The sequence below is a fragment of the Heptranchias perlo genome, chromosome 24 (assembly GCF_035084215.1).
Source record: "Heptranchias perlo isolate sHepPer1 chromosome 24, sHepPer1.hap1, whole genome shotgun sequence".
NCBI classification, from domain to species: Eukaryota; Metazoa; Chordata; class Chondrichthyes; order Hexanchiformes; family Hexanchidae; genus Heptranchias; species Heptranchias perlo.
The window spans coordinates 42,330,597-42,352,837 of record NC_090348.1 but is presented as its reverse complement, the minus strand read 5'-3'; the positions used below and the strand labels follow the sequence as shown (position 1 = coordinate 42,352,837).

The window sequence follows — 22,241 nt, the reverse complement described above, 5'->3', positions numbered from 1 at the left end:
TGGAGGCACCAGGGGGGAGGGGGAGGGAGAGATTCAACAAATGCAACAACAACTTGCATTTATATAGTGCCTTTAACATGGAAGAAGTGTGTCAAGGAGCTTCACAGAGGCGTAAGGAGACTGGAAGAGATGTAGTAGGTGTACTGGCCAATAGGGAGCAGTGGGCTGACTGCGTACTGTCCATTAAGCATCAGTGGGGGGTAATGAGACAAGGGTTGAGACCCCCCCCCATGTGACAGATGACTCTCATCTGATGACCCAATTACCCTATTAGTTAGCATTTGAGATGGGCTACTTGATTCAAATATTCTATTTTGTGTCCATGTGTGTCTATGAAAAGATAAACAAATATATATATAATGTGAGTGTGTATGTATTTGTTATATGTATGTGTGTGTGTATATATATGTAGGAGTTAAGAGGTCTTGCTGCAATTATATAGGGCTCTGGTGAGACCACACCTGGAGTACTGTGTACAGTTTTGATCTCCTTACCCAAGGAAGGATATACTTGCCTTAAAGGTGGTGCAACGAAGATTCACGAGATTGATTTCTGGGATGAGAGGGTTGTCCTGTGAGAAGATTGAGTAAAATGGGCTTATATTCTTTGGATTCTAGAAGAATGAGAGGTGATTTCATTGAAACGTGTAAAATTCTGATAGGGCTTGACAGGTTAGATGCTGAGAGTCTGTTTCCCCTGGCTGGAGAGTCTCGAACTAGGGGATCTTAGTCTCAAGATAAGAGGTTGGCCATTTAGGACCGAAATGAGGAAAAATTTCTTCGCTCAGAGTGAATCTTTGGAATTCTCTATCCCAGTGGGCTGTGGATGCTCAGTCGTTGAGTATATTCAAGACTGAGATCGATAGATTTTTGGACACTAATGGAATCAAGGGATATGGGGATAGGGCGGGAAAGTGGAGTTGAGATAGAAGATCAGTCTTGATCTTATTGAGTGGCGGAGCAGGCTCGAGGGGCCACGTGGTCTACTCCTGCTCCTATTTCTTATGCTCTTAAAAAGTCCGGAGCTGTTGTAGTTAAGACTAGAATATCAATTACTGCCCTTGTAAGGATCACACTGAGATAAGGAAACCTCTTTAACGGTTCAAGAAAACATTTCAGGGTTCCTGCGCTCAAAGGGTTACAGCGTAAAATGCTAATTACTCGTTTAGGTAGAGATTGCAGGGCTGGAGCTTTCCAAGACACTTAGCAAGAGCATCTGTTTATTGCTGGGAGGGTTGTTTGTTGTGTTAGATTGAAATGAATACAGATAAAGAGGCAGAACTGTGATAATGTGCGCATCAACAGCTGGGCGAGATGTCCCCCGATAACCAACCTTTGCGAGCCATTGCCGTGATGTTTCAACACAAAACTCTGTTAATCAAAAAGGCTATTGGCTTCCGCTGGAGGGAATTATTGGTTATAATCCCCTCGGCTGACATTCTGCTGGTGTGATTTAATGAAACACTGCTCCGTCACCATGATTATAGGGACACTCCAGAATGAGCCCCTGCAATGAGCCTCCCATCCTTCTTTGCTGGACAAGTACCCCTCTGTGACTCATTTAAACAAAACAAAACTGTTCATAATTTTTTTTTTTAAAAACACAGTATGAGGAGTGCGAGAATTTTGGACAGTCTCCCAGCCCAGCCTGTTACAGCAGATGCTGTTCACCATCTGAGGGAAATGAAAGTGAGGCAAACAGAAATGAAACAGAGAGTGAGACATACAGACTCACACACTTGCACTCCTCACACATGCACACACTCCTCTCGCACTCCTCACACTCCGCATGCACGCACTCTCACTCTCACGCACACACGCACCCTCGCGCATGCACCCTCACACGCGCACACACGCCCCCGCCCTCTCACGCCCCCGCCCTCTCACGCCCCCGCCCTCTCACGCCCCCGCCCTCTCACGCCCCCGCCCTCTCACACACCCACACCCCCACCCTCTCTCACTCACGCCCCCACCCTCTCACACTCACGCCCCCACTCTCTCTCACTCACGCCCCCACCCTCTCTCACTCACGCCCCCACCCTCTCTCACTCACGCCCCCACTCTCTCACACTCACGCCCCCACCCTCTCTCACTCACGCCCCCACTCTCTCACACTCACGCCCCCACCCTCTCTCACTCACGCCCCCACCCTCTCTCACTCACGCCCCCACCCTCTCTCACTCACGCCCCCACCCTCTCTCACTCACGCCCCCACCCTCTCTCACTCACGCCCCCACCCTCTCACACTCACGCCCCCACCCTCTCTCACTCACGCCCCCACCCTCTCTCACTCACGCCCCCACCCTCTCTCACTCACGCCCCCACCCTCTCTCACTCACGCCCCCACCCTCTCTCACTCACGCCCCCACCCTCTCTCACTCACGCCCCCACCCTCTCTCACTCACGCCCCCACCCTCTCTCACTCACGCCCCCACCCTCTCTCACTCACGCCCCCACCCTCTCTCACTCACGCCCCCACCCTCTCTCACTCACGCCCCCACCCTCTCTCACTCACGCCCCCACCCTCTCTCACTCACGCCCCCACCCTCTCTCACTCACGCCCCCACCCTCTCACACTCACGCCCCCACCCTCTCGCACGCCCCCTCCCTCTCGCACGCCCCCACCCTCTCACACTCACGCCCCCACCCTCTCGCACGCCCCCTCCCTCTCGCAACCCCCCTCCCTCTCGTAACCCCCCCCCCCTCGCACCCCCCTCCCTCTCGCACGCCCCCACCCTCTCGCTCGCGCTCTCTCTCTCTCACACACACACACACACACACACACACACACACACACAAACCCCCCCCCCCACCCCCCAAAGAAATACAGCAGGTAGAGAGAAAGCAAAGAAACTGACCAAGAGGAAATTGGCAAAGATAGACAGAAAATAAAAGAGCGCAGCATGGCAAGGGGAGAAAGTAAAGATAAACAGCAACTGGTGAGTGAGCAAAGAAATTTAGCAAGAGGAGAAAGCAAAACAAACTCAGAAGAGGAATATGCTGATAGAAAACAATAAATTAAAAACCTTAGTATAAAATCAGAAGTGAGTAATCTTCCTGTGAGCAGAAGTGCAGAAACAAGGCTAGAATTTCCACCCCTTGACTATGTCTAGGTAGCAACAGGACGGATGTCTTTAGATAGTAAATCCTTCTAGTTGTTGTCCAGCTAATAATTATTCAATGAGCATATTTGGCCCTTGGACTTGTAATTAAAACTGAAATATCCTTTTTTTCCAGTCCTCTGTGTGTGACCAACAAAGATTTTTCTTAGATGCCTCTGGTGATTTGGAAAGGGGACTGTGTGTGCAGGATGCAGATTGCCGTGCACACGTCGGCAAAGGATGGTTATCGCAATGAAGTTACCAGCACCAACAGTACAGCCTTTGAGCCTCAGCCGCGGGAACCTGGCTTCAAATCCAGTTCTCCATCGAGATTCCTAGTTGGATGTTGCTGGCGGGGGGCATGAACACTTGATGTCGGGCCCTAAGCTCTGGAATTCCCTCCCTAAAGCTCCGGAATTCCCGCCCCAAACCTCTCCGCCTCTCTACATCCCTCTCCTCCTTTAAGTAACTCCTTAAAACCTACCTCTTTGGTCACCTGTCCTAATATCTCTTTACATGGCTCGTTGCCAAATTTTGTTTGTTAACGCTCCAGTGAAGCGCCTTGGGAAGTTTTACGACGTTAAAGGCGCTATATAAATGCAAGTTGTTATTGTTGAACCATAATGTTCCTTGATGAGGGAAGTCCTTTAGGATTCTAATTGAGTAATTTTTGCTGGTGAGTTGGCTGTGTTAGCCAGCTGGACCATCCCAACTGAAGGAGGATGGTGCAAGGCAGAATGAAGTTAATTTTCTGACAATATGCTGCTGGTTGAGAACCAACGCATGTCAGAAAATTACTCCCGAAGGGTTAACTTTTTTCTGTGGCGGGGTGGGGTGGCGGGAGAGTCGGAGGAAGTGGAGTAAAATACAGATTGAATTAAATCAACTTAGCTCGGCATAATGTTCAATGATATCTTACAGATTTCAACAGCCCTATGAGCGTCACAGAGGAAATAAGAATAATGGAGGTTAAAATGGAAATTGACTGCGAGGCATTTGATTTACGTTTTGATCTATAGTAAATAAAACCAGATCTGTCTTACAAGGATTTAACTTTGTTCTGTGAATAAACAGTACAATTAAGGTTCGGGGACAATGAAAGAGTAGAGAAGGTTTCATTTACACATTCTAAGATGTGCCTGGTTTGCTAATTAACACATAAATAGTCATGAATACTGATTCATAAACACTGTGTGTCTCCTGAAGTACATAATAGGCCCGTGGGGATTTCTTGTAGGGTAGGAACTATTTTGGCCCACGATTTCCTGAATTTCTGCCCAGTCTCTGTCCTTGTGCATGTGCCCTCCGTGTGTGTGTAGCCCTCCTTTTGATTCAGAACATGCTTCATATTGCTGGTTGCCCAGTGACACTCACAAAGAGTGAAGCATACATTCTGCACGGAGCCCCTTAACTTGGCCTGCAACGTTTTTGAAGGATTCAGAGGAAAGTTACAGGTGATGCTGCTTTGCCAAAGGTACATCAGCAAACCCAAAAGCACAAAGCAAAGAGGTCCATGATGAAGGACTACTACCAAGGTACGAAAAAAGCAGGTCCAGGCTAAACCATGGGGCAGTGGGTTGGGTAACGTCTAGTTTAGGTTTCAAAAACCTGTAACATGGAAGAGGAAAGGGAGGGAGTAAGATGCTCCACGGTATGGGAAAGAATTGGAAGGAACCGATGCAATCAGTCAGAATTACAACTCCTAAAAAGATGTGGGCAAGCGGAAGAGCATGTGGGACAGCCCATTTGAAGCTTTGCAGGAACAAGGGCTATCATAGTGTTGGTACGGATGAGAAAGTTTGCAATGGATGGAGAGGGGTTGGAGGCTAAAATCGATTGCAGTGTTCGGATCAAACAATCTCCTCTTACTGCTGCATTTAGGAATTGGAAGGAGTGTCTCTTTTTCACCTCTTTGTCACAGTCGCGTCCTGCTGACCTGTCAGTACTTTGCTGCAGGTGTGTTAAGTAACGTGAGGTCATAGAATCAGACAGCGCAGAAGGAGGCCATTCAGCCCATCGTGCCTGTGCCGGCTTTGTGAAAGAACTGTCCAATTAGTCCCACTCCCCTGCTCTTTCCCCATAGCCCTGCATTTTTTTCTTTTTCAAGTATTTGTCCAAGGAGCTCAAGAGTCATTTCCACTGATAAAACATGAATGGGCTCGGTTCCCGCCCCTTCATGGTCCATGGCTGGAATATCTATTGCAATGCGACTTTCTGCAACTCAATTTTAGAATGTTACACAGCATTGCATCTTGATAGGGGTTCCATAGTTTGATCGAACCATTCTGCACCTCTCCTGGTTTGGTGTCATTTTCCCTGTTCTCAGGATCAGTACATTATTAATAAGTAGCTTGGTGTTGCAAACATGATTGGGAACTTCTCCCCTACTGCAGTATAGCTGCCTATAAAAACTGCGATTAGTAACACTTCTCCCCATGCACCATGCAATTTGGTGCCAAGATTAGGAAGATCCCAAGTTTGACCCCTGGATATTAGTGGAGGCACTGCTACTGATGTCAGTGTGCCTGAGTTAGGGAGAAAGAAAGAAATTAGCCGGGATGACCGCTTCTGTAGCCTATTGATCTTTGCTGGAGAGTGCGTGTGTGTTGACGTCAAGTGAGGATGGGATGAGGATCAGCTGTGAGGCCCTCCACAGTCAAATATCCAGCTTGGTATTTACGGATCAGCTCTCTCATGTTTTCAGATGTGTCAATTGTTAGTTCAGGTGAAATGTTCTCCCAGCAAGAGTCAGTAGATAGCAGGAATCTGCTTCTAGTGTGCTCAGGTGGACATATAAGATCCCAAGATACTATTTGATGCCTCTTGTGCATCCTCAGATTCTTTCGCCTCTCCATTTGTGGCCGTGCCTTCAGCTGCCTAGGCCCTAAGGTCTGGAATTTCCTCCTTAAACTCCGCCTCTCTACCTCTCTCCTCCTTTAAGATGCTCCGTAAAACCTACCTCTTTGACCAAGCTTTTGGTCACCTGTTCTAATATCTCCATATATGGCTTGGTGTCAAAATTTGTTTGATAACGCTCCTGGGACGTTTTACTACGTTAAAGGCGCTATAGAAATGCAAGTTCTTGTTGGATTCCCTTAGAGCTTCTGCCTCTACGTTACAGTTACTTTGGCGCAGGCCCCATTTATCTGGCGGAGCAGGAGGACAGCCGAGGAAATTCGCCCCCTTTGTTGCCCGTGGTGCTGCGAGGAGAGCTAAGTTAATGAAATACAGAGCCTCTGGTACTCGATATTACTGCACAATGGGCTGTAAATGGACCATTAGGCTGGCTTCCCGGAGGCCGTTCCATTTAAAAGCAACTTGAGAACATTTCTAAGGAGCGTAGAACAGCTGCACATTGTATTATTATTTGCGTTGGATTCTTCGAGCAAGAACTGCCTGTATGGGCCCGTCTGTAGCTTTCATTACTGACTCAGCTGCGAACTGCCGCGCTGTGAGTTGTATAATTGTCTAATTCACTCGTGCCTTTGTCTTACTGATCAATACAGGGCATAAACTATCTTGGTCGCTAAGCACACTTCTTCAGTTGTAAGAGAAAGAGTTGCTGTTTGGTTTTTACGTTTGGCTTTTGGGGAATTATTTCAGTGGGAACATTTAACTCTGTGACGACCAGAGTTTCAGCCCCTGAATCAACATTTCGAACATTTTCACGATCACTTTTGAATTTTTGCCTTTCCCAGGAGATTACATGGCTGTGCTGATGGGATGGGGTGGGGGTGGAGGGGGGGGGGGGGCGGAGGGATGGAGGGAGGGAGTGTTTAGTCATGATGTTCCGGCCATCATGGTGCAGGGCAGACCTGATAGATCAGCTGGTCATTTCCTGCCTGTCCGTAGGAATGAGGCATGGGCTTGGCAGAGCACAGCATGCGAGTGTTCACATTTCCTCTGACGGTGAGTTCATGATCTCAGCTGTCACAGTCGTCGATACTTCCTGACAGGAGGAGAGGGGTGGTCTGGATCAAAGAGCGCCCCCTCCGGCCCCTCATGTGCCTCTTAGTATCTGAGTACAGGTTGGTGGTGGCGCAGCTTTGAAGGGCTCAGCTCACCCACCTTCTCACTTTGGAAATGGCGCGTGGCACAGGGAGATCAAATAAAGGTGACTGAAGGAAGGGAATAAGGGAGAAAATAATAAGTAGCAGCGGTTACCTGAAAATAATCTCAACGAGAGGTTCAGGTGATGCCACTATCCTCAACACTTCTTACAGCAGCACTCCGCTCCGCCGGATAAATGGGGTCCGCGACAAAGTGACCGTAACGTAGCAGTAGAAGCCCTAAGGGAATGCAACAACAACTGCCATTTATATAGCGCCTTTAACGTAGTAAAACGCCCCAAGGCACTTCACTGGAGTGATTATCAAACCAAATTTGACACCGAGCCACAGAGAGATATTAGGACAGCTTGGTCAAAGAAGCAGGTTTTAAGGAGCGCCTTAAAGGAGGAGAGAGAGGTTTAGGGAGGAAATGCAAAATGCATTTCTATCAAATCTCATTCATAAATTACCAGAATAATCGATGATTTGCATGGACAGCACAGAAAGATTGTCTCCAAATGGTTCAGTTGGTTAAGACACTGAATAGCTGAGATATACTGACCATGAAAGTCTTGAGTTTGATTCCTGGTCGGTGTGGAGTTAGCTGATCTCAGACATGGGAGCAGGAAAGGCTACTACAATCGGCGCGAGTGCCCCTGAGTTACACAAAGGAGAGTTGGATCGAGTGGAGGGTGGCCCCTGCTGCATGTGTGGACTTTGGATGGGGACAGGGTTGGGCTCAGCTGTGATGTGGTTCGCATCTAAATGACTGCCTTTGGGGTGTCATGTGAGCGCTGAGCAATCGTGGATCTATAACCTAGTGGGAAGTCAACACATTCATGGGATGTCTGTCGTGGCTCAGTGGGTAGCACTCTCGCCTCTGAATCAGAAAGCTGTGGGTTCAAGTCCTACTCCAGAGACTTGAGCACAAAACCTAGGCTGACACTCCCAGTGCAGTACTGGGGGAATGCTGCACAGCCAGAGGTGCTGTCTTTTGGATGAGACCTCAAACCAATGCAAGTTCTTTCTATTCAGGAAGAAAGGGAGAAAATTGGAAAATAAAAAGGCTGTCAAAAAATTCTCCCCAGGTCTGATTCAAATATATCCTCTAAATTTTATAAGGCAGATATTGAGATGTATGAGCCTCGCTGGAAACAAGCATGGGTCAGAGTTAGAGTTCCAACTCGAATCTGCACCCTTCACTCGTGGCGAGTGAAGGTCTGCGCCGGTGGCAAACCTCATGATTCCCACTTTAATCCGGTTGTTAATTGTGTACCGGGAACGATTTTGCAGTTCTAAATTTTTCTTGGGTTTCTGCTGCTGACGTTCATTGTTAGGAATTTGGTTTTTAATTTTTCTTTATTTTGTTCACATTGCATGAAAGATGAGACTTGTTTGTTCTGAAAAGGTCTTTGAGTGCCCAAGGGAGTTGGAGACACTCTGGTCTTTTCTGTATGTTGACTACTCATCTCCCCCTCCCTTCCCCCCCCCCCCCTCCCTCCCTTCCCCCTCCTGGCCTGAGGCAACTTTGCTGATGCTCATTGCATGTGTAGGTCAAGCAGGGAAGAGTAACTTAACATCTTCAAGCACTCCGGTTCTCAACTGTGGCCCGCTATATTCCTGTGTGATCCCCTTTTTTCTCTTGTATTGTCTTGTTCAATTTTGACCTCCCTGATGCCCTTTTATATTCCTTTGCTGTCGTCTATCTTCCAGTGTACCCTCTTGCAGCCCTTTCCTCTCCCTTCTACTTCCTGTGTTTTTTTTTCATTTGTACTCCCTTCGACCTCTTTGTGTGACTGGAGACTAAGCAAACCTGATATATAGGACTCGATTTTAGGGTCGGGTTTCCTGCGGGTTTCCAGCGGGGGGGGGCCCCGAAAATCCCGATATGCGGTCACGTGACCGGATCGCGCTGCGATCCCAACCACTTCCGGGTTCCCCGATGACGTGCGGGGCTGCGTGCGTGGCCCCCACTGGTGGGAATCCCGCAGGCAATTAAAGCCAGCGGGGTTCCACTTGAGAGTACTTACCTTGCTTGTTGAGGTCAGTTAATGAGCTGAATCAGCTGTCAAAAGAGGAATTGTGGGATTTCACCTGCATCGCAGAGTGTTTCACACACTGGGGGAAACAGTCTCTCGCCAACCAGGCGTGTTGCAGCCAGCAGCCTGTGGCAGGTGCCAAGGTGCACTCCACGGGGGAGAGCCCTCACCCACGCAGGAGGCCACCGCGTCACATAGGGCAACCCCTGCCCCCCACCACCCCCCGCCAAGCCAGAGGACAGACCGACACGAAACCGCAGCCCCAGTCCGAGGAACCACCCACCTACCCTGCACAACCCCTCAGACCAACACCTGCCAGATGGGTGGTGCGTGGACACCCTCAGAGGACGAACAGCATGACCAGCCCCAGCAGCCTCTCAGTCCACGCCGTCCGCCACAGAGACGTGGAGCCCCCCAACACGGTGTTGTTGCACGCCCACCTGCACAGCAGGAGGGAGGGCTACCGCAGAGAGAGACGCATCGCAGAGGGCACTACCCTCGCCACAGGGTCCACAGACCGAGGCGCAGCTCCCCGGACCTCTCCGAGCAGCAGTGCACACGGAGGCGCAGATTCGCTCGACATGTAGTCGTGGAGATCTGCAGGCTCTTTCATGCCGAGCTGCTCCTGGCTGGCCCCAGCACCAACTGCTTACCTGTCGCTGTCAAAGTCACCACTGCCCTCCACAACTTCTCCTCCGCATCCTTCCAGGGTGCAGCCGGCTACACCGCCGATGTCTCTCAGTCGTCTGCGCGGAGGAGCCCTGCAAATACACCTGCACCTACTCTGCAGTAACACGATGGGTGGCATCAGTGGTGGGTCCTCATAGTGATACCCAGGAGCGGTCATTATTGGACACAACAGACAGGATTCGCGGAGACATGGCAGTGGTGGTGCCAATATAATGTGTGCTGTTTGTTGCTCTGAAATTCAATATAGGTAACACCCATGGCAAACCCTCCGACACCCTTGTGCACCCCCTTCATGCTCACGAAACATTTGCCTTACACTGCCTACTGCACATATGTGATGCATGCCCTGTGGCTGCAGCACAGGTGGTGGCAGGTTGAGTGAGGCTGGCCATGAGGGAGATGCACGAGAGGGTGAGTATGGGATAGAGCCATGAGATTGTATGAGGATTGGGTTGCGTGTTAGTGGCAGGATGAGTACTGGCGAGGTGAGTAGGTGGAGGTAAGATGAGGATGGGGTTTGAGTGGGTATGAGGGGTGATGTGACAGAGTAGTGTTGGCGGTGCCGAAGGAGATGTGGGGTTGGGGCAGTGTTGTGGCAGATGGAGTGTAGGGGAAAGACTAGGTGTTCTCACTGTGGCTGACCTACTGAGGTCATTGCAGCGCCTCCTGCACTGTATGCAGGTGGGCCATATGTTGGTTGCGCAGGTGACCCCCTCTGCCACCTCGAGCCAGGCCTTCTTGGTGGCAGAGGCTGGCCGCTTCCTCCCGCCTGCCGGGTGGAAGATCTCTGTCTTCGCCCTCCTCCTCACCCCATCTGATGATACCTGGGGTGAGGCATCATTAAACTGGGAGCAGCCTTCCCCCTGGGCTGCTCCATGCTGTAATTTGTTCCATTGGTTGCAGCATCTGTCAGTGGAGGACTGCCCCTTTAAATAGAGCGCCTCCAGCTGACAGATCGTGCTGCGCATGCGCAGCCCGCCCGACGCGCAGACCAGCAGCGCGGACCTCGGAGGAGCAGGTAATTGATTCCTATTAGTGTGTTGCCTGCTACGATCGTGCGGGCAACCCACTAATTTCACCGAGCGTGTTGACCACGCTCCCGAAACCCAACCCGCCGGAAACCCGCAGGCCTGGTAAAATCGAGCCCTTAAAGTATCCCGAATAAAAGCAATAAAAACAGAGGCACCAATTATACCAGAACTGGGAAGATATCCTCTTCGGGAAAGGCTAAACAGGCTGGGGCTCTTTTCTCTTGAAAAGAGAAGGCTGTGAGGGGTGACCTGATAGAGGTCTTTAAGATAATGATAGGGTTAGATTAAGTACGGAGGGAGGAGACTCGTGTTGAGCATAAACACCAGCATAGACCAGTAGGGCCGAATGGCCAGTTTTTGTGCTGAAGTTTTGATGTAGCTCGATAGGGTAGATGTAGAGAAGATGTTTCCACTTGTTGGGGGAGTCCAAAACTAGAGGTCATCAATATAAAATAGTCGCTAATAAATCCAACAGGGAATTCAGGAGAAACTTCTTTACCCAAAGAGTGGTAAGAATGTGGAATGCGCAACCACAAGGAGTAGTTGAGGCAAATAGCATAGATGCATTTAAGAGGAAGATAGATAAGCACATGAGGGAGAAAGGAATAGAAGGGTATCCTGATAGGGTTAGATTAAGTACGGAGGGAGGAGACACGTGTTGAGCATAAACGCCAGCATAGACCAGTAGGGCCGAATGGCCAGTTTTTGTGCTGTAATTTCGATGTAGCTCGATGTAAATTCTATGGGGGAGTGGGTGACACAATAACATTGATAGAGATGTAGCTTAGACCAGGGACGACTAGAACCTGAACATTCCTGGTTGCAAAATACTTTGGAAGGGTAGAGTACGAAAGAAAAGCTGTGGGATTCCTCAAATATTTAATTACATCACTAAAATATGAGAATGATATAGAATGTGAGAATGATATAGGGGTTGATGCAGAGCCGAATGTATTTGGTTACAGTTAAGGAATGAGAATGGAATGGTTACCCTACTGGGAGTTTATTATAGACTACTGAACAGTGGAAAATTCATAAATGAAGAGATATGTAGAGAAAGGGCAGGGCTGTTTGGAAAAAGATAATATGGAGAATAAAGGGCTAAGTACTTCACCTCAATTTTTACCAAAAAAAGTGTTAGTGGGAATGAAAAGGGCAAAGGGAGAGTTTCGGAGATTTTTTTTAACGTGGGGGGTTGTTAGAATATAGAATGACTAACCAGAAACTGCTGCAGAAGCAGAATACTGTACATATAGCTTCTAAAGGGCAGTGGGACGTTTTACTACGTTAAAGGCACTATATAAATGCAAGTTGTTGTTGTTGTTGGATACATCTTTAAAGAAAAGTTTTTTTTTAAAAGTTTTTGGGAATGGGTAAGGGAATGGGACTAAGTGGCTAGCTCTGTCAGAGGGGCAGCACAGACATGATGTGCTAAGTGGCCTCTTTCTGTGCTGTAAAGTTCTGTGATTCTATGATTGCACCAATATTCGCAACAGCTGTGCATCAATTGTATATCAAATACACCCCATTTTTAAGGAGCTGTACCTCATTCATGTAACTGCTCTACCAATCACGAATATGAAGCAAACAAACAATGTCAAGTTTCCTTGCCACCAAAACAGAGTTTTATTACTACAGTAGCAGCAAGTTGACCCATTGGGAATTTATACAGTGTAAGTGAGTGGGAAGATTTTACTCCATTGGGACTTTTTATAATAGGTGTAAGTGGGAAGTGGTTTAGTCCATTGGGATTCCATCTAATGGGAGTGAGTGGGAAGGGAATTGGACCATTTAGATTCTATGTAATGGGAGTGAAAGGGAAACGGTTTAGCCCATTGGAATTCTATACAATGGGAATGGGATTGGTCCATTTGAACTTGATGTTTGGAGCTTTGAAAGAGTTTATCTTCTTTCAGTGATCTGTTTGTCTGGAGTCGATTCAATGTTCACAATGTGAACAAATCACCAAAATAATTCAGCAAATTTTCACAAGGGAAGTAAAGAACGAACTTGTATTTATATCGCATCTTTCACATCCTCAGGATGTCCCAAAGCGCTTCACAACCAATGAATTACTCTCGGAAGTGTCATCGTTGTTGTTTTGTAGGCAAACATAGCAGCCAATTTGTGCACAGCAAGATCCCACAATCAGCAATAAGAAAAAGGACCGCTGATCTATTTTTGGTAGTGTTGGTTAAGGGCCAAATGTGACCAGGGCACGATAGAAAAGAAGAAAAAAACCTAATTTCTCAGCGAGATATTGATAATTCACACATTTACAAACCACCAGTTACTCCTGGCTCCACAGTCTGGAGGCAATGGCATTAGAAAGATTGTAGTCACAGTGGGGTGTGCTCCAATAAATGAAAAACGTGCCAAGTGCTATTGGTAACTGATTGATTTTAATTCTCACCTCTCAGTAGGGAAACAGTCACAGACCTGGGGAAGAGTGGCACTGAACACAACCATTTCCTGCCTCACTAATTATCTGCGTTCAGCTTAACATGTTAGATTGTGAAACGTTTCATTTTCTTGTTAAGCACACAAACGTACCCTGTTGGTACATAACTGCCTTCATTAGCATTAACCATGTCCCCGCAAATGTGATCACCATAGTTTACATAACTCAAATAAATGGCTTGCATTTCGTATGGCAGTAATGGGAATATTACCTGGGATGAATGAGAGCTCCTGGGTTGTTATGATGCTTACGGCTTTTCGAACGTTAGGGGCAATTTTTCCTGACACTGCGCTGCCAGGAGGGCATCTTGTGTGCCAGTCAAAAAAGCGTGCACCGTGTTCGCCTGAATATCTGATGTGCGTTGCCAGGAGGCGAGGCTCTCAGCTGGAAAGAAGGAGCTTGCATTTATATAGTGCCTTTCATGACCTCAGAACATCCCACTTTACAGCCAATGAAGTATTTTTAAAGTGTAGTCACTTTTGTAATGTAAGAAATGCGGCAGCCAATTTGCACACAGCAAGGTCCCACAAATAGCAATCTGATAATGACTAGATAATCTATTTTTTAGTGATGTTGTTTGAGGGATAAATATTAGACAGGACACCGGGAGAACTTCCTGTGCTCTTTGAAATAGTGCCATGGGATCTTTTATGTCCGTCTGAGAGAGCAGACGAAGCCTCGGTTTAACGTCTCATCTGAAAGGCGGCACTTCCGGCAATGCAGTACTGCACTGGAGTGTCAGTCTAGATTTTGTGTTCAAGTCTCTGGAGTGGGACTTGAACTCACAACGTTCTGACTCAGAGGCAAGAGTGCTACCCACTGAGCCATAGCTGACACTGTATGAAGTATTAAATTGGATAATTGCTCTTACTTTCTAATCCGAAGGTTGGATCCATCATCACAAAATATTTTTCATGTACTTCTCCCACTACTTTCCCTCACCTGGGCCAATGCCAATCACCTCCTCTCTGTTTTAGAAGGTCCTAACTTGTGGTGGGCTACCGTTCCATTGTCACCAGCCATCCCCCGGTATTTATGAAAGAAATTACAAATGTTATCAATGAGACAGCGAAAGCATTAATATAACTGGTGTTGGACTAACCATGGATATAGGAGATTGGCTGTGAAACCATGATTATAGGTGATATCCTGTGATGTTTGACAGACCAAAGATGTGGTAATGGCCCTACAATGGAAGGAGGAGATTTTGTGTGGTATTGGACCTACCACGGAAGTAACTGGTGCAAACAGGAGATGGTCTGTAATACTGGATTGACGATGGATATAGGTGGTTGGGCTGCGATGTTGGACCTCCTATCAAAGTGGGAGATGGGTTGTGATGTCAGACCTCCCCTGGATCTAAGTGTTGGGCTGTGAAGTTGGATCCCATTCAATGCAGGAGATAGGCTGTAATATTAGATTGACATGGGCTGTGATATGACATCATAATGTCATCGAAGAATACTTCATGAATGGACTGATCTCAGCTGCACTGCTAGCCAGTTATAAAGTTCATGTAGTATTGAAAATATTATTTACATTTTGCATCTTCTCATGTGGTATTCCCCATTGTTATATGATGATCCAATATTCCTGCCAGTGATCCTGCTCTTCAGTTCCAGTAGGAGGCATGCCAGGTCAACCTTGGTGCCTCAAACTCTGATGTTCCCTCACCCCGTAAGGATGCATCTAGCTTCTGCTCAATGATCCCCTTTATGACATATCTGCGACAACATGTAACCACGTCCTACACCATGTGCGGTGCAGGTTGGTAAACAGCTGTTAACACTCACAGCTAGTTAAATGCTATCCACATTATAGGTGCGTCTCAATCAGGAGGCTATTGATTACTTAACTAAAAGTGTTTAAAAACCGATTAGGGGTTCAGTGACCCCATTGAGTGCATTGAACCCCACGGATCAAAAAGGTTCCAGGTTGGATCCATAGTCTGTGTTGAGTTGACTGATCTCAGTCAGGGATGCACTTTGTCTCAGCATCCTGGGAGGTTCATTGACCATTCAGCATTATCCAGTGATGTTTACTGGAAGTGCACCATCAAATAGCCTGCCCAACGCTCACCGTCTAAATTTGCACATAAATAATGACCAGTTGAGTGAGGGGACAGAGGGCGCCCAGCATCATGGAACTATATCCCACCAAGGCGTCTATCCCTTCTGGACAGGAAGGGAGAAAATTGGGGGACATTTTTAAAAAAAATAATAAACACAGTACTAAACACTGGAGACATACTACTATGACCACATAAATGACTAATAAGTACAAGCTTGAGGAAATGTAGTTGATGAATAATATAGACGTTTTTAAGAATTGAAAGCAGTTCAGTGAGTGATCTCTCTCTCTCTCTCTCTCTTTCCTTCCTAGATCCGTGTGGATGGGCCTTCCCATGGTGCCTTGCAGTATGAGACCATTCAGGTAGTGGAGAGTGGTGCTATTCTGCGAGACATGTCTTTGTCTGTGGATCATCAATACCTCTATGTCATGTCAGAAAAGCAGGTAAGAGCAGGCCCTTGTAATGTTTTACAGACCGGTTACATTCCTCAGTTGTGTCGTTAGAAAGATGGAACTACGGAAAGTTGTGGAGATTGAATTCTGGCAAGTGGTGTAGGACCATCTCCACAGACGCCGAAAGCTCAGCTCAGGGTCCAACAAGGCGCTAAGGTTGTGAATGACCTGGTAAAGTGGAGGGAGGGGGAAATGAAAGAGTGGAGGGCTTGAGCAGGGTGTGGTGAGGAGAGAGATTGCAGAAGTCGGAGGTGTAGAGGGCAAGGATTTTCAAGTCAAGCTGAGGGACAAGGAACCAATGGAGGTTGGGAAGGATGGATAGGTGATAGGTGAGTAGGATTGAGTGTGGGATAGAATGTGGGTGCTGCAGTTCTCAACAAGTTAGAGGTTGCAGTGGGTCGAGAGAGGTTGGAGACTGAAACGTATTCTCAAAATCCCTTGCTAGAGTGCAAATGATTTTTATTTCTGTTCTTTTACTGTGAGAAGCATTCTCATGGTTACTGTATATCATAAAGATATCCTCGCTCCCCATGTCCTGACGGTTTTGATGCAGAATCTCTGTGCAGTTGGAAGAGTAGCCTCTCCAGTCAGTGCCTCCAGACTGCAGACTCCTTAATCCTAGGGTACAGCAGCTAGATGCATTCGAAACTGTCACGCTTTGAACATTGCTGAGGCATCAACTGTAGTGTGGCCTTTTCTCTGACACATCAGCACTGACATCTCACACTCTGTAGTGCCGAAAGGAATTACTAGCTGGCTCCTTTCAGTGCCAGTGACAAGGGCAGTCACTAATCCTATCTGAATAGGCCTGGATTTCCGGGTCACTTTTAACAGTACTTTAACCAAGTCACCTTTTGATACAGTGCTTAGCTTTGATGACACACTGTGTAATGTCGGAGTGGTCTTGTCAGCCTGTGGCAGTTGTAAATATCAGGACATAAAACAGAATGAATCAGTGGAGCCTTACACTCATCGTGTTTCAGGGCTCTGGGAAAGTACAAGTATTTAATAAGGCTCATAAGATCTCACTGGACCAGTGCACCATAGTGACCCAATCCCTCAATCAGTACGTCGTTATCTCTGGTATAACTGAAAGGAAAATCTGTTGAGGGAGGCTAAGAACATGTCCAATTAATACTAAAGTCATTGTATTGGGGAGGGAGAGAGAACTGCACCAAATTCATTATAGAGGGCAGTGGAAGAGGACCGAAGCACATTGTAACGGGGGGTGGGGGGAGGTGAGGGGGTGATTGTATTCTACCCTGGGAAATTTGAAGGAATCCAGTAACTATGAATGATCTTATAGGTGGAGCTCCTACACATGGCAGCATATTAGAAATTTTTTAAAAAGGACAAAATTCAGTGTTGTTTACAAAGCATCTGAATTTAAAATAATTTGGTAAAACATTGGGCTAGATTTTCCACGTGTGGGCTATAAATAAGTGGGGAGTTGGGGGCGGCGAAATCTAGCAACGTGTCTTATTTCAGCTACTGTTGAGTGAATATACGATGTTTCTAGCCTCATCCTGTAAAGCTTAACGTTAGAAGGGAAAGAGCATATCGAAAAAGTTGAGCATTTCTGCTAAAGTCCATGATTTCTAGCTTGGCAGATGAATACTAGTTTTCCTCAGTCAGCTCGCAGGTCCACACGCCTCATGTGGTTTGACTTTTCTTGCGTGTGAACAGGATAGCAACAATCCATCAAACTCTGAATAAAATGCCTTGACATTTTATGATTTTGGTTTATTGTGTCTTCACAAACTGCACTGAACGCCATCTATCCAGGAGCTTGTTATCTTAAAGAATGCGCCAGAAAGCAAAAGTGTCTTGCATTGTCATTATGTTTCCCAATAATCAATCCAGTGACAACTGTTAAAGGAAAAACAACTAGATTTTATTATGATTGAAAAATGAATACACAGCAGCATTCCATAGTTTGCTGCTGGCTTACAAGCTCCATCTTGCAGACTGATTCACTTTGCTAGTCTGAATCTAACTAGTTGCTTAATTGAGGTGAGAGGTGCAGAGGTCCCATGGCACAGGAAGAATAGGAAATTCTCTCCATGGCCTGGCCAACATTCTTCCCTCGGCTGACACCACCAAAAAGCAGGTTATCCAGTCATCCATCTCGTTGCTGTTTGTGGGATGGTTCAGGTGCAAAATGGCCACCACGTTTGCCCACATCACAACAACCACCGCACTCCCAAGGACGATCAGTCGTATGAAGTGTTGAGACATGTTTCATTGTGAAAGGCACTACGTAAAAGCTGGTGTTTGTCGGTATAAGATACAGAGGGCGGAGGTGATCCGATGGGGGGCAATTTTCTGTGCGCTGGGAGGGTTTCCAACTCTGGTTGGACATATTCCTGGAGGTTTCATCACATGACCTCCCACCTCCAATCGTCCCACCCAGTCAATCAGCAGTTTTTTTCCCATCTTCAATATTTTTATAACTAATAAACAAAAAATGTTCAAAGAAAATGGAGAAAAAAAAAACACATCATTTTTTAATGCCCCTATCATTTTCGTCCCAGGTTTTGCTCGTAGCAGTGTCCAGGAGATTAATCTTTAATTCCTGGAGACTCCAGGACAATCCTGGATATCTGTAGATATCGGAAAAGAGTACCGGCAGGTACTTGGAAAATTACTCATGATTATCACTTAAAATGTACTTTTTTTGGGGGATAAACTTGATACAATCATTGTGCATTGACCAATGATTACTTCATGTTGCAGTCCTATCTCCGACGGAGGCAACGTCAAACCAGCGCAAAGGGAGGGCTGCAACAGGTCTTGGAAACTCTAGGCTGGGGAGGGAGGGAGGAAAAAACAATCAGCCAGGCTTTTTACTCCTGATCATTATCGGGTAAGCCTCGCTGGAAAGTGCAGGGGTGTGGATTCGAATGAGGACCACGTGGCCTGCCAATGATCACACATCAAAAAAAAAATGTCCAATTGGGCAAGATTGGGGGTGGGGCTGTTGGAGATTCTGGTTTCTTTGGAACCGTATCCCAGGAGAAGTATACTCCAATGTGAGTCAGCGCCTTCAGGGAAAAAGGGGAGAAAATTGGAAAAATAAGATCTTACGAGCAGTGAGCCTCGGACTGGAAGCTGATGTGAAGAGGGAGTGGATAAGAATGAGTTCCAGGTCCCCTTTCTCTGATCATAAATGTGTGAGCCACCCAGTTGAACGATAAACTGATTTCCCTTTACTCTTAAATATTCCTTTTTGAAATCACATATTAAAGATTGCCTATTATTCCGAGGCTTGGGAAAGGTTAAGAGGGGTCTCCGAATGCTGTAAAAAGCCGAAGGAAATGTTACAGCTTTGGGACTGCAGAAACTGCTGAGAAGCAGCGGGCACAGAATCATTGATGGCCATTGTAAACATGCTCGTATTTACAACCTTTCACTTTAAGGTTCCTAGTAACCATGGTGACACAAGTCAGTTACCTTCGAGAGGATTTGTTGGAAGAAGGTTAACAAAGATATTAGAGGTACAGAAAGAGCCCAAGTGATGAAGAGACAAAATAACTTCTGAATAACATTAAAACATTCTTGAAGTGGCAGAACAGTTAAGTGGCACAGAGACTGAAGATAAAGAGGCTAAAATATTAAATGTATATTTTCTATAAATATTCATCACATTAGCTACACCCAACATTCTCGAGATTATTGAGGTAAGGTAGTTGACAAGCCAAAAAGACTAGAGACTATCAAATCCCCATACTCGAGTTGCCATGTATCCTAGGGAGACCAGGGGGCAAATTTGTGGGGCACTGGCTATGGTCATTAATGAATCATTGGCCACTAGGGAGGTACCATAGGACTAATGTGGTGCAAAATGGGTGATGCCTCCGACTCAGGCAACTACAGGCCCAATTGGATGATACCAATAACAGATAAAACAACGGAATCTATTCTAAGGAATAACAACTTAATAAGAAATGGCAATTTTGAAGGGGAAGATCTGGCCTTTTCTCAGTTTCTTTGAGCAATACTACGGATAAAGTGAATGTTGATAATCCCAGTTTCAGTTTATCAGGATGTTCAGAAGGCTTTTTACAAGTTGCACATGAAAGACTTCTAATTAAATGAAGAGCCATAGGAATCTAAGGTAGAATGTAGAACTGTATCGGAAGTTGGTTACTAAACAGGGGACAGGAGGAACTTGTGAGAGGAGAAATGTTTGAATGGAGGGAGGTGCAAATTGGGACCCCACATGGACTCCTGTTATTTCTAATGCACATTAAGGGGCCGGAAAACAAAAACAAATGATAGGTTGCCAAAATGTGCTGATGACACCAAGGCAGGGAGAGCTGTAAGGGAAGAGGTATCAGAAAAAAAACACATTAACAGAATGGTCTAGATAAGCTATGTGGCTGGATAGAAAAATGACAGATGAAATTCAACACTGATAATTGTGAGGATTTACATATCAGTTAGATAAATAAGCATCAGAAGTTATCAACGAATGGGATTGGATTTGCAGAGGGAGACTTACAGAAGGGCCTGAAAGTTATGGTTGATTCGCCACTTATCACATTCAGACAATACTGTGATGCAATTAAAAAAAACAGATTGCTGCAATATATAAACTCGAAGAGGGGAGTACAAGTTTCTGGTGGGCCTTTCTCACCTTTTGTATTTTCTTATCTTCCTATGTGAGCTTGTTTCTTTCACTTTTTCCACCCCACGCTGAGGCACAATTCCAGGGACCACTGATCACTTTCACCCAAATGGTCCTTTTCCACTTGTGAGTGTGGACGCGCACTCACTTTCCAGCGAGGCCAGTGGGGAGTGATCAAAAGTAGGAACCCTGGCAGACTTTGTTTCCTCATACCCCAGCCTAGTGTCCCCATGGTTACCCTGCCTGAGACTGGCTAACGCAGCACAGACCAGGGATTGAATCTGGGCCTGAGACCTTCCTTGCTGTGTATATGGCTCAATGCCACACCATCTGTTTTATTTACTGAGCCATTGTGGCTCAATCGAATTTTATGTTCTCATTAAACAGAATTGTTCTGTGTGGTACAGGTTTATAGGTGGGATTTTTCTTGCTTGCAAGGAAGAAATCTTTTGATAGCACAGTAAGTTGTTCTATTCACAAGTCACATTTGGCAGCACAGTAAGTGAAGGCCAGCTTGATCGCCTTGGGAACTATGTTGAGAAGGTGAAGGTATTGCACTATTGTGAGGCTCGTTAGCTCTTGGTAGGCCGGTGCTCAGAGACACCGTTGTGTTGGAGCTTTCATTGCAGACCAGAGCGAGGAAGAAAAAAAACTCCCTGCTTGTACCATTGAGAGCAGCTGAACATGAAGGCCCACCTTTGTTTCGGGCCCGCCCATCCTCCTGCTGCTGAAGCCTAAATGAAGACGCTCTTTCAAAACCTGATTGAAAAGTGATAGTAAGTAGAGTATAAATAGCACTCTCTCTGTTTCTTCATCCTTTCCCGCCACACAGAGAGTCGCCTTGTCAGCGACGAGCTTGGAAACTAAGCCAGTATACTGCAGCCTGGAACATGGAGTAGCCAGGAGGTGACCACTTTGGTTTAAATAGGCATCCCGCTGTTTCTTTGGAACTGAACTATTGCTTAATTTAGCAGAAGTAAATAAGGAGCTGGTAAAAGAGTAGTTGATAAGAACATAAGAACATAAGAAATAGGAGCAGGAGTAGGCCAATCGGCCCCTCGAGCCTGCTCCGCCATTCAATAAGACCATGGCTGATCTGATCCTAACCTCAAATCTAAATTCATGTCCAATTTCCTGCCCGCTCCCCGTGACCCCTAATTCCATTTACTTCTAGGAAACTGTCTATTTCTGTTTTAAATTTATTTAATGATGTAGCTTCCACAGCTTCCTGGGGCAGCAAATTCCACAGACCTACTACCCTCTGAGTGAAGAAGTTTCTCCTCATCTCAGTTTTGAAAGAGCAGCCCCTTATTCTAAGATTATGCCCCCTCGTTCTAGTTTCACCGATCCTTGGGAACATCCTTACCGCATCCACCCGATCAAGCCCCTTCACAATCTTATATGTTTCAATAAGAACGCCTCTCATGCTTCTGAACTCCAATGAGTAGGGTCCCAATCTACTCAACCTCTCCTCATATGTCCGCCCCCTCATCCCCGGGATTAACCGAGTGAACCTTCTTTGTACTGCCTCGAGAGCAAGTATGTCTTTTCTTAAGTATGGAGACCAAAACTGTATGCAGTATTCCAGGTGCGGTCTCACCAATACCTTATATAACTGCAGCAATACCTCCCTGTTTTTATATTCTATCCCCCTAGCAATAAAAGCCAACATTCCGTTGGCCTTCTTGACCACCTGCTGCACCTGCATACTAACTTTT

The 22,241-nt window shown here is 46.4% G+C and overlaps 1 protein-coding gene across 4 annotated transcripts in view; it reads left to right on the top strand.

Moving 5' to 3' along the window:
* The window catches only part of plxna4 (plexin A4), a 552,119-nt gene that overhangs the window by 243,442 nt on the left and 286,436 nt on the right, over nt 1-22,241 (top strand). For all 4 annotated transcript variants that reach the window (XM_068005167.1, XM_068005168.1, XM_068005169.1 and 1 more), the window contains exon 4: nt 15,753-15,884. In XM_068005167.1, coding sequence (XP_067861268.1) covers nt 15,753-15,884 — 132 coding nt within the window. The remainder of the gene's footprint in view (nt 1-15,752; nt 15,885-22,241) is intronic.